Source organism: Lupinus angustifolius, chromosome LG06 (assembly GCF_001865875.1).
Source record: "Lupinus angustifolius cultivar Tanjil chromosome LG06, LupAngTanjil_v1.0, whole genome shotgun sequence".
Lineage (NCBI taxonomy): Eukaryota > Viridiplantae > Streptophyta > Magnoliopsida > Fabales > Fabaceae > Lupinus > Lupinus angustifolius.
The window spans coordinates 9188454-9201903 of NC_032014.1; the positions used below are offsets into that span (position 1 = coordinate 9188454).

The following is a 13450-nucleotide window of genomic DNA, read 5'->3' on the forward strand; positions in this document are numbered from 1 at the left end:
CATTGCTTAATACTTTGAAGCCATACTCGGGTTCACTGTGGTATTTTAATTTTAGCTCTTGCATGCAGTTAACAAGCACATTTAGTCACACATAAATTTATAGCGTACAGTTAGCATATAAGTTTGTGTGGAAAGTGTTATTTTGCATGCAAATGTTAGTTTACTTAATTTTTGTCCGTAGATTGCTTTTCTAGCCGTTCTCACACCCTGTAGGTTCAGCCGAAGTAAACCTTTGTTAATTTTTGTCCGTGCTGGGTTTTGAATTCCAAGTTATTAAGTTTGCAGATATTGGTCTTTTAGTTTGTAGTAATAGGTTTCACCTGACCTCGTGTTTTAATTGCATATAATCCTATCAGTTAGTCTCTTATTCATTGTTGTGGTTGCTCTAATTATCCTTACCTCATTAGAATACGTTATCATTTTTCTTTTAAACAATTGCCTGCCCGTATTCAATGTGAGGGTCGTTGTAGCCCTGTAGGTAATGAAATCTTGGTGTGCCGTGTTTTCTTAGTGATATATTGCTTAATGATAACCTGATACTGAGTTTAAGAAACTTAATCTGTTTATCTAAAACAAAAGTTATACGTTATATTGTTTGATTAAAAATGTTTATTAGATGCCTTTTATTTAGTAGGTAATATCGAGAAAAGGAGAGCAAATTGAAGAAATGACTTTAAATCTGTGTACTGACCCCAAATCGAATCGTTTGGGATTCAAAAGTGAAGGAAATACATTGGGTCTGGTTGTTTTATGTTGATCGAAAGTTATGTCAAACAACTTACATAACGTAAGATTCCTTAAACTAGTCAGTTAATCAAATCATAACGTTCTAACACACCTTCCCCTCTCTTTTTGACAATAAGGTCTCTAATAAGCCTCTGGTAATGGACCAACAAAAGTAGTTGTAAAATAGCATCAATGTGCAAGCCGTGGTAATCATATTCATTTATATTTAGATGCTAGTTTTTATTTTTGGGATAAAACTTACACTTCATTGTGTTAGAAAGAATAGAAAAACGTGAGCTACACATCAATTGACACGCATCTCATACCGTCTCTGTAATTGTAACACCAAGTACTATTTACATGGAAATGTGTAAAAAAAACTTCATTCTCTTTTCCTTTTTTTTAATTGAGCAGACATTCTTTTTGAAAAAGCATAATAAATACACGGTTTAATTGGCAAAGAAATGAATGTGAATTTTATAGAACAACAATGCCTAAAACTCAGCAGAGCCAGGTGTTGGAGGAAAAGGAATAACATCCCTTATATTTATCCATTCCTGTTGCAAATTGCCCCAGTCTTTCAAATCCCAGACCAAACCCTGCATGAGGTACTGCAATCAAGAAACACTGTCAATGTACAAATAATGAGCCCAAACTAGTGGACAACTCCTTATCTCAAATTTGTCCTATAAAAACGACAGGAGGTACTATACCACAAAATATGACAAAGACCAATATGAAAATAATAGTACAAACAACTGATATAAAGACTGAATTATAAAAAAAATCATGTGCAGGACCAAGTTGAAAACAAGCCTCAAATATAGGGATCAAAAGTATTATTTCAAAAATGTTTTATATGAAACAGTTGGTTCATAACTAGACTATGAGGAACTCAAGGAGAGAGGCATAAAGAATCAGACCTGAACCGTAATGACGCAAATCAAGATACCACCAAAATGCATCCTTATTCAGCTTTAAATCATCTAAACGAGCTTCTAGGTATTCAAGCCTTTCTTCTCTTTGGCTTCCACCAATAAGTTCACCAATCTAACAAAGGCAATAAATCATAAGGACATCAGCATGTTTTTGCATTATCCAAAGTCAACAACATTATCCTGACACATAAGGACGCCATATTATCCCATTAGACATGCATCCCAGGTTAATAACATTATTCTGACTCATAAGTCCTATGTATCCAGCAACATCCTTGAGGGTCTTATAAGCTTGTATATTACCCCTGGAAGCTGGAACCAACATGTCCATGGCTGCAACTGTCTTCCCATCGTCATTCTGCCACATTAGAACGCCTTAATATCCTGAAAATGTTAAATTCAACAACCTCAGTATTTGGTTCATCTCTTTCTTTGTGTCTCTATCTCTACATGTATGTGTACACACACATATGACATAACAGAAGTGTCTTATTACAAGAGTAAGAGGAGTAAATCTCCACCATCTCTTAGGTTCTTATTGTTTCAATTACACTGTCATCAATTTAAAAGTATATTTACAATGCCATTTGTAAGTTTTCCGTGTGTCATGAATTAAACATAGTGAAGTCAAGAAAATGAGGGGTAAAAGTAGCATGCCTTTGGATAGTCTTTGACTATAACAGGGCTTCCACTAAATGCCTCTTTAGTTATATAACACTCATGTTCACTCTGCAGATCACAACCCCATTTTACCTATGGAAACAAACAGAAAAACATGTCAAATACAACAATTTGGAAAGCTAAATAATGACAGATTGTGAAACAAATCGACACAAGATTCGGAAGGAGAATGTGCAAAGGAGCAAAAGAAGGTACAAGATTTATTCACCGGTTCAATGGACCAGGTTACATCTCTTCCCATATTATGTTCATCATACTAATAAAGCATAACTTAATTACTATTAATGTGCCTTAAGTTTCACACTCTCATAAGAATAAGTAAAAGCCTAATACTAAGGGGTACACCAACTGTTCAGAAAAAGAGCGGCCCAGTGCATGAGACTTCCACCTAGTGGGGTATTGGGATGGTAGATGTACGCAACCTTACCCCTGTATGCAAAAAGGTTATTTTCAGGATTTGAACTCGTGACCTCATGACTAAACAACAACCTTACCGTTGTGCCAACATCACCCTCTACCAACTGATCATAAATATATTAATTTGAACATGATATTACCACACATTAATAAAATGCTCAGTTAAAAAGGGTGATTTTGGTTGTGCACAAACTTCATGTCAAACTTGTAAACAATTACCCATTCTTTTGCATCTGTCTTTTATTATTTACGATAGAGTGTAATACAAACTTTCCTCATGCAGTTAAAGAAGTTGGAGGCAATGAACAAATGCAAAATCATTAGGTTAAGAAAAATCAAAAGACAAAATAACTATGCATTAGATAGGCTTATTGCAAATAAAAATAATAACAATAACTGTTAAGTTACCGGGAATTCAAAATTCTTTTTTGCTCGTGACAACAGATCTATTGCTTCAGTGTAGGTTATTTGCACAATGTCTTTATCTGCTACATCCTTTTGATTACAATAATAATACAATACAGACAAAAGAAAAGATAAAACCGATGATCAGAATTAACATGTACAAATAAAAAGAATCAAACATGGACAGTAATACGATGGTTACACTGAAAGCTCATACACTCAGGCGATCAATGATTCCCTTATCAAGAACATATCTTATCTTCAAGAAACAAGCACATACAGAACCCGTTCAATACAAAGAAATATAAAAAGTAACTATGCAAAATAATTTATACACACCATGACAATTTTATAGTAATTGTGTAAAGTTAACATACTACGAACTGGATAGACAGTTGCACAAGCCATGTCATCATGCAGGTCAGCAAACGCAAGCTCCGGCTAGATCATCTAAAGAAAAAAAGACCTCTCCTTTGATTCTCGTTCCAATATATATGCATTGTGCCTAGAAGTGTTTGAATTTTCTGCTCGGAATGTGGGACCAAATGTATATACCTGCATTGGTATAAGATTCCAAGTTTACTCCAGTTGCCAATTCTAAACACACTAGATCTTAAAGAACACAGAAAGTAGTAGGAAAAAAATAGAAGAAAAAAGGAAAGAGAGAAGGTATGTACATCAGAAAGAGCAAAAGCTTAAGTTTCAGCGTTGAGTTGGCCTGAGACAGTCAAGAATGCCGGTTTTCCAAAAAAAGTCCTGCAGCACAGGATGGTTAAATTAGAATATGTAAAATGCAATAAACACATTACGCAGTTATCGAACTTTGACAACTGATATCAAAAGAGTAGGTACATCAGTACATGAAAAACAATAATATAGAAGAATTCCAATTAAAGCAGATTAATGAATTGTTTCTTTTTGCATAATGAAGCAAGCATGTAACAGGCAAGTTATGAATATGCAAAAATGAAAACCATACTGCACCAAAAGTATTTGTCCTAGCACGAAGATGTGCTTTTGTTCTTAGAAATTCTCTGCTGACTCTTTTCTTTTGGATGGGAAATGAGGGGTTACTCTTGCCAACCTGGACATTTAGACCAAAGTTTACATGAAATTGCCTTGTTGAAGTTAAATATTTACATTAAAGAAGTTTTGTTATGTGGAAAATGGTAGAGACATTAAACAAGTTGTAAACATGCAATGAGTCTAATGACGGAATCATAAATGAAGAAAATTAAAATCAACCATAACCATTCACTGCAGTACTGGTACTTTAAGTTATGAGGTTCTTATCATGAGAAATATTAGTCTTTGCCATTGCCATTTACATTAACATGACAGAAAACCAAGTAATATCACTAAAACAAGTCTTGTATAATGGTTGATAAATTCTTACTAAAATAGCATTGCTTTTATATAGATCTGAAAGCAAATCAGTGCCAAAAGATCATAGCAAGCTCTTCGTTACACACATGGCCAAGTGAGACATGTCAGAACTGTCGCATACAAATGTGCACATCAAAATGTGCATTTCCCTTTTGAGTAGTTTCTAGATGTTTCTTTTTCTGTGTATGAGGATTTCTTATCCTATTGTATTTTTCTCCCTTCTTTTATAATAATACTTATTTTCTTATAAAAAAAAACAAACAAGCACATCAAACTGTTTGAAATGTGAAAATAACAAAAAGCAGTTACAATGCTAATATATTGAAGGGGAGAGGTCTATGCAACATTTTGATAGAAAATGTATGCTAATAAAGATGACGCAAAAAGGATGAAAACTTGAAATATATGTTCTTGAAGAGCTTCAGGAAGGGACCAGTGAAACTAACAGGAAAAGAAAGCTGATATCTTCTTATAAGAGAACACAATAATGATATTGTTTCATTTAAAATGAACAGGAACTAACCAGTATTATTTTGTTAACCTTCAATTCCACTTTCTGTTTTGATCCTTTGCTCTCCACTATGACTCCTTGCACCGATATAGACGCACCAGTCGTAATCAACCCAGATTCTACCTAACAATAAGCTCCACAACATGTTTAAAACATACACATAAAGTCTCTACCTATGCTATGCGGCATCTATGAATTTATACATTGAAGCAATATCATGTGCACTATCAGAAATTCATTTATACATTGTAAAAAAATAAAACCATACCTGATCATAACCTTCAGTCTCTGAGTCAATCACACATTGCATGTTAGAGAGGCTAGAACCGTCATTAATCTATAAACAACAAATGACATTACTATTACTAAATGAGTAATAATACAAACCCATTGGCATAAAGTCTGAATTCATTGCAAGACCCAATATTTTTGCGTAATTACAAATAAGTACAATTATGTGTTCAGCAGCTCCAAATCCATAATCACGAGAAAGTTTACAACTTGGAACACCCAATTAAATGTAATAGATTAATCACCTCAATGAAGGTAACACTACTTTGAATCCTGAGAGTACGAACCCATCCATTAAGGAAAAGGGTATTACCAAGAAAGTCCAAGCCTTGAGAAGGACTACCTTTGATATCAACAACCTTAAGCTTCTTCCGAAAGTCTCCAACTTTATCTGAATTAGTGGCTCGCCGGAGTGAAGGGTTGCGGCGGTGGAGAAGGAGCAGCGGCGGAGAGGAGAGAAAGGAAGAGAAAAAATGATGGGGTGGTGAAAGAGAGGGATAGAGAGAGTGGTGGTGGGGTTTGGAGTTGTGTGATAGAGTGAGAGAAAAGAGAAGAGTGGTGAATATGAATTGAGAGTGAAACGCCGAAAGTGCATTGTGGTTATTGGTATAGATATTGCAGCGGCAACACCACTACCCATTTTTGCTGCTTCTGTCACCACACCCTATTCACTCTCCACATGTTTATAACTCATACTATATTAATAACACTGGTTTATATCCGATATCATTAGTAATGGAAAGTAGTTTTGTTCGATTTATGGAAACAAATTAGAATATTGGATAGTATCATTGCTATATCACATCATATCTAATTCCAAATCATTTGGATCTGGTAACTTTTCTCTCTATTGGTTTATTCCTCTTAAATGTGGTTCTTCTTTGACACACTTGTGATGTATCTCCTAATGTTATTTACTGTTTGTTCTTAGCAAGTGATATTATATTAGATCATAAGTTCAGTTTCCAAGTAATTTATAATAAGTAATAGGTGTTTGATGGAGATTGTTGGTGGTAGGTTAATATCAACCTTGGCAATGATTTGACAAAAGTAATGTCGAAATATGATGTTTGCTATTTCTAGACTTAAAAATTTAAATTGTGTCCTAACCTTAACTACGAGTTGTAGTTTTTTTAAGCTTTTGATCCTACCTTAAGCATTATCCCCTTGTCATATCCCTACTATTATTCTGTCATTCTCTTATCTCTTATTAAAATCAACTCACAACCACATTCCCTTATGTTTATTAAGAAGTGTGTGATTGAAGAGTATACTGAAAAGAATGTACCACTAACATTTCTTGCAGCAAGGCAACTCAGTGTTGTTAAAAAGTCTACTGATGCAGTGGCTTAATAAATTTGCAAATTTTGATAGTGGACCAAAATAAGATATGTAACCATTAGTAAAACAATCTTATATACACACTAACTTCCCTTCTATTCCTCCCCCTTTTGGTGCAACAACCTATAATAACCTCCCAGTTCTGTGTACAATAAGAGGGGTGTTATGCCCCCTACAATGTTCAATGAGTCTAAGGCCATTTTTGTACTAGCCATTGTACTTAATCATATGCCCAATTGGACATACTTAATACAACTTGTTAAGCCAAGAAGGTGGTGAAGATTCTCCCAATCTTGGCATAAAACCTTCCCTTTCTAGAGATACTTGAAGACCTGCCATTATCCTAACCATAGCAGCCCACAAAATTGGTGCAACACAGAATGCGTAACCAAACACAAACAAAGCTCTTACCACCCCATCTGAATACCAAGGAAATGCCATAACCATCAAAGCACCAGCAATCCCAAACCACGGTACCAAAACTGGTAACATTGGCAGCAGAAATGCATTGATTGCAATTGAGCATAGTGCAAAGGTACCAAATAAATACAGGAGCCAGCCTAGTATAGGGTGAATTGTTTGAGGAATGATAAAGAAAGGTGTTAAGTATGCAGCAAGGATACTCCATAGTGCTAATAATTTGAGGCTATTCTGCATCATGCCGATGCTCTTATCAGAGCGCCTGTAGCACAGCTTTGAGAGACTTGGCCTAGTCAAACGCGTCGTTATCAATATTCCAAGATATACTGTAGACTGGATAAGTATCACAGCCATCTCTGCCCCATACCTGCAATAACAGGTCAGTTTCTGCAATTAGTATCATAGCCATCTACACACCATGCCGGCATTAACAATAACAATCACTTTCTGCAATAGCTTTATTTTAGAGATATAACAAAGCCCTTAACTTCAATTAAAAGATTAAGCTTTTGGAAGAGTTCATTCATCACAGCTTACCTATTGAGACGAAAAATTATGTCAAAAGAATAATTATGGTTAAAGGGGTTGGCAATGGCCAGCAACCAGACCGGTAGAGGCCGGTTCCTGATTTTCCACTCCAACAAACTGGTCGATTTAAACCAGCTCGACAAAACGTTATAGGGGTTGTTTAGGACCGGACAAGAGGTTGGTCCCGATTTTTCCAGTCCTGACAAACTGGTCCAGTCTGGCCTGAATAACATTGCTAGAAACAATGAAATATATTAGGTCCTCCTGGAGCAATACCATTAAACATGTACGACCTCATAGAGAGCATTGAAAAGATAGTTAAAGAAGGAGACTCAAAGCTCTTATGATACACATTCCACAGTACAGAATAAGAGACTTCTCTTACTCTAAAAGCACCTACTAATATCCAGCAACGGTTGAACATAGGGTGAGTCATCTATCTTTTTACAGATGTGTTCTGAAATCTTATGCTAGTTCAAATGTACCACAAAACACCACTTTCATTATTTTCATCTGAAATGAATACACCAGTTTTGGAGCTTACCCCAAAGTTTTACGACGTTGTTCGTGCCACTGCAGGCCTAATGGCAGGACAGGCCATGACCACCAATACCATGGCTTCAACCATGGTGCCCCAGGGAATGTGATCACACTATTTGGTCCACAGGGTATGCTCCAGCGAAGTTTAAGATCTGAAGCCAGGAATTATATTAGGCATTACCATAAACTTAGATTGCAGCAAGTTATTAATAAATGTAGTTTAAATAGAATAATACCCTCAATTCAGTGTTGAAAAGATTTTGGTGCCCCACATAGTACCTTAAAAGCATTTTTCACCAGTTAAGTCCTTAAAATATTTACAACATCACCAAATTGACCATTCTAAGGACTTAATTGGTGCAAAAGAAAACTTTAAATCTTTGAAGAACTTAATCGATGACAAACAACTCGCAATAAACGATCTAGGGACACGATTTTCTTTGAGGATTGAATGGAAGGTTTACTCTTTAAAATAATAACAAAAGATGAAAATTTCTTTCTTGTAAGTTACTCACAATAGTAAGAAGCATCCATCTGATAGCCTAAAGGAAGCCTATAAGTTCCATCAAGCTTGGAGCCATTTAGAGTTGGATGAAACATTGGCTTATCAAGCAAGTCAGGGAAGTAGCTAGCTATGAAACCTTGATCTGCACCATCTGGATTTTCTCTCCCATTCTGTAATTCATTAACCATGTCCTCGAACACAGCCGTCGACGGCTGCAAAATATCATGTAACTAGAGGTTTAGAGCTCATATGAATATGATAGAGACAAATGACAATGAAGCAAAAACAACAATAATAATAAATGTATGACATGTTTTTTGGTGCGAGACAGTGTATAAGACAAGATTTGATATAACAAATCTTTGATTGTTACTTTTCATCTTATTAAAAATATTATGAACAAAGATTGGTGTAATTTTCAAAAGAACATTAACTTGAAGTTTAGCTTAATTATAATATTTATTTTCTTTCATTTCAAAAGTTATACTCATCTCTCTTTATACTTACATTCTTATAAGGAAGAGGTAACTAAAATTATTTGACTGAATATAGCTTTTAAAAGAGGTATGCCAAATATAAGTGGTCAATGCAATTTACCCTTATTTTTTCTACCTCATAAAAAAACAACACAATCTCCCTTAAATAATGCTAAACTACTTCACACATACACAGATAGATTAACATAATAGAAACTTAGAATATGATAAATGGATATAAATACACCAATAATTTTCTAAAGTATCTTTGACTATCTTCATTGTATTGCACTATCACTGATAATGATTTTGTAGCACTTATGGACATGTATACCTGTAACACAAATAGACCAGTGTGGAAAACACAAGGATTGATAAAGATAGCACAGAATTGTCCACATTGAAACAACTCATCTGTTTTTTGAAGGAATAAGTTGTCAGCATCCAACATCACAACCCTATCATACTCCACTAGGCTCCATGCGTAGAGTTTGTTCAATGATAATTGAAATCTCTTGTCAAAATTATCTTGATGCTTGTATGGATTGTCCAAGTTTTCTACTCTCACGACTTTTGCATTATCTTCCTCTTCACTGGGCCACCACATACACAATAATTTTGACAATTATACAACACAATTAGCAGTTGATAATACTTGTACATAGAAATATATAAAACTAAAATACTTGTTATATGTACTGACAAATGAGAATAATGGATCTCCAATGCAAAATTTCATTTAAATAATAAAGCTTAGAATATATATATATATATATATATATATATATCTTTGATATATATAGATTGTTTGCTAACCATTGCTCTTAACCCCATCTACTAACATTATAATCCATATGTACTTTAATATAGGTAATAAATTTATTTAATTTACTAATATAATTTTCATTAAAAAAACTAATATTATGATATCTCTTTCAATACATTTCATCTCCCAACAAGACGTTGGTCTAGTAGTGCAAGGCTCTACTGAATCTTCAAGATCGAGGGTTCGATTCCTAGGAGCGACACTTGTTGGGAAGTGCATCATGCACCTCCAAAATATTAGTTCTTTACTAAAAAAACTGAGAAATACTTTGGCAGTACCAAAAAAAATTCAGGTCATCTTTTTCCACCGGGTACATTCTTCTTCTTGTGCTCCTCTGCTCCTATTTAAATTTGGGGTGAAGACTTTTATCTTCTGCATAGTGAAGTAGAAGAACAACTAGTATAGTATGTCTTTATTAATTAACTTTTAACCACTATTCTTAGAGAATGGTAATGTTAACAAAACCCCCTATATAAATATAAAGTAATGTATAAGTGTATGTAATACTATTTTTATGAATATACTCATGCATATACGCAACTTGCCCAACACAACTTGGAAATAGTATATGGTGAGGTCTCCTGCATTAAATTTGCTATCTTCATGATTTGATGGATCAATAATGATTATTCTATCTCCTATATTTTTTTACCTGATTAACTTTTACTTTATATGAAACCTTTCTGAAAAGAAAAATAATAAAGGGAACTTATATGATTAGTAATATACAATAATAGATGACTAAGCAAGAGAAAGATAGAAGTTGGGAGCACTATGGCTAACCATTTCCTCATCTACTTTTGAGTACTGAAGTTGAGAAAATTCAGATGATGCAAATAATAGGTAATCAGATTGGGAAGACGTGTATTATTTAGAATTTTACTTGTTTCCCATAAAATAAATTGAACAGGGTTTGGTCAACAGATAAAACCAAACAATAATACATACATAACATGGTAAGAGGCTTCCGACATCAGGAATCGAACTTTATTATTTAGTCATTCTGAAATTTAACGGAGTCTTATAATAATAAACCAATATTTTATTGGTGCATTGTGAATTTATGAGATACTTTGAAAGAGAAGTTTGTGAAGTAGCATTTTTTATTTTAATTTTAAAACGGCCTATAGAAAGATCATAAGCTTTCGTATAACCCACTTTTAATAAAGTTGTTTGCTAAACACACCTGTTATTAGTAAGACTTGAGGCACACCCGCACCTTAAAATGTGATTAGAAAAATAAATACTATCATATAAGACTATTGAATATTGAATATTGATGTTAGGGGTAAACTAATATTGACAATGGGAAGTTATGTGAATAATATAAGACTGACATTTTGAATTACCATTACCCCGTATGAGAATGTATCCACGCCTAGACTTTCATTATTGAATATTATATATAGTAAAATAAGATATTAACAAGTAACACTTGATTAGGGAGGACCACAATAATACTACTTTTTAATACAGTCAAAATTATTTTAAGAATATTGTCCATGCTTTAGTCAGTACACATAAGAAAAGGTCCACCAAAAGCAACATCACTGATTATTATTTTCTCTAGTTATCCTACACAAAAATCAAGAAAATAATCAATTATACTCATATTTAATAATAAAAAATTACTTTTAATCAATGGAGATATTTTTATATCTATATTGAGTTTATTTCAAATGTGAAATTTAAAAATGCATCCTCTGCCTTTACATAGGTTAGTGTGTTGGAGAGCCTCAAAAAGTCAAAAGCACTCATAGGCTAGTAAATTAGTTTATTTAACAAAAATAAATAAACAATCTACTAATCTATTCACACTTAAACCCAGTTAAAACTTTTAAAATATTAACTTCAATTATTAATACAGTATAATAATCTGATATTTAGCCAAATGTTATGGGAAGCAAAACTTCTTTCACATGAGCTTGAATATATAACGAACGAGTAAAATCAAAGTGAATATACCTTTACCTATTCACTTTTATATTCAAGCTATGTAGAAAGTGGAACCATGCCAGGGTTTATGGGATTTCAAAATTTCAATTCGGAACAAGAAAATGAGAACTAGACAAACATGCCAACAAATCCATAAACATCATGTGCTGTGTTTCCACAATCAAACCAACCAAACGGTCCCAATTTTCCAGCCTCATAATCAACACTATGAAACTGAGGTTTATTTTATTTTATATATATTAACATCTTCACACCATATAAATTTTAAAAGCATAGTTTTTTAAATGATTAATATATTAAATGTTTTATTTTTTATTATCCTAAGTCCCTAACGGCACTCTCGTCAACCTGACTAATATAATAATGTAAAAAATAATAATAATAAATTTGAAAATGATAGAAAAATAAAAAGAATAACTTACAGAGCTCGAACCCATCGATTATGAACATCAATAGAAGCAATAACAACAAGATCAGCATCAACTTTGAGCCTAGCCAATGATTTAAGCATAACCCGTATAGCTATGTAGAACTCATAATCCCTCGAAGTTCCCACGTACATCATAGTAGCATAAGCATTCTTTGCTTCAACACTTGATATGTTATTATTATTGGACAAGAACCATATCCCAAACAACAACAACATCATCAACAATCTCAAAAAACTTGCATCATTGTGCCCAAGTTGGGCCATACCCCAAATTTGAAGAAGGAAAATAAACTAACAAATGGATCTTAAAGTTATGATGGGAAGAAGGGGTATAAGGCTTATAACATATATAGTGAATAAACTATATATTATTTTTGATGTGTTGGTTTTGTGGTTGTGGTACAATATTGGGTGTTTTAGTCTTTTATCGTGTTTTCTGCCTGTTCTACTCTTTGGAGCATGAAGTTTCACGAAGTGAGTGAGAAAGATGGATGATAAAGTTTCTTTTGAGAGGAAAATGAGGGAAAGGACGAATGAGAGGAAGGAAAGTACTTTACTTATCATCAATGAAGAGAAAGTGAGGAAATGGCTCAGAAAGAATATTCTCATATTTTAACCTTTTAATACCCTTGTACACACATATCTATGCTTTCAAAACATTATATTATTATATAGTTAGGTGGGTTTTTTATTTATTGTAAAATAGGTTTTTTCATGTTTTCCTATTCTATTTGTATTAATTTTTAACATCTTTAATTAGCTTTTCATTTTTTGATAGAGTAAATTATATTCATACTCTCTGAATTTTAATAAAATTATATAAATTATCCTTTCATTTTTTACACTTACACAAACTCATATATTTGTCCCAGTTTGGTTTACAAAAGTTAATGATATTTTCTTAGCAGGTTATTTTTGTTATATGTGTGTTATATGGTCATAAAAAATCTTATGTGTCATGTGAGTTAACATGGATTTGAGAATGTTGGCACCCAAGTTTGGGATGAACTCAGGTGTGTGATCACCATTATCCACGTGACTCAATCCCAAATCATCCCAATTGCAAATCTGCA

General features: G+C 33.5%; 3 protein-coding genes across 3 annotated transcripts; all 3 read right to left on the reverse strand.

Annotated features, from left to right (window-relative positions):
* On the reverse strand, positions 1098–2050 carry LOC109349656 (asparagine--tRNA ligase, chloroplastic/mitochondrial-like). The gene is made up of 3 exons (XM_019590553.1): positions 1968–2050; positions 1650–1776; positions 1098–1337 (listed from the first exon to the last, which is right to left on the reverse strand). Exons 1-3 carry the CDS (start codon positions 2019–2021, stop codon positions 1228–1230), a joined length of 291 nt encoding a protein of 96 aa, XP_019446098.1. The 5' UTR covers positions 2022–2050; the 3' UTR covers positions 1098–1227.
* LOC109350431 (asparagine--tRNA ligase, chloroplastic/mitochondrial-like) lies at positions 2031–6896 on the reverse strand. Its single transcript, XM_019591667.1, has 10 exons — positions 6873–6896; positions 5601–5987; positions 5333–5401; positions 5077–5187; positions 4028–4251; positions 3893–3923; positions 3385–3426; positions 3171–3257; positions 2322–2417; positions 2031–2048 (listed from the first exon to the last, which is right to left on the reverse strand). Exons 1-10 carry the CDS (start codon positions 6894–6896, stop codon positions 2031–2033), a joined length of 1089 nt encoding a protein of 362 aa, XP_019447212.1.
* On the reverse strand, positions 6708–12986 carry LOC109349655 (putative glucuronosyltransferase PGSIP8). Its single transcript, XM_019590552.1, has 5 exons — positions 12370–12986; positions 9500–9758; positions 8700–8901; positions 8189–8336; positions 6708–7483 (listed from the first exon to the last, which is right to left on the reverse strand). The coding sequence occupies exons 1-5, from the start codon at positions 12639–12641 to the stop codon at positions 6943–6945; spliced, it is 1422 nt and encodes a 473-aa protein (XP_019446097.1). The 5' UTR covers positions 12642–12986; the 3' UTR covers positions 6708–6942.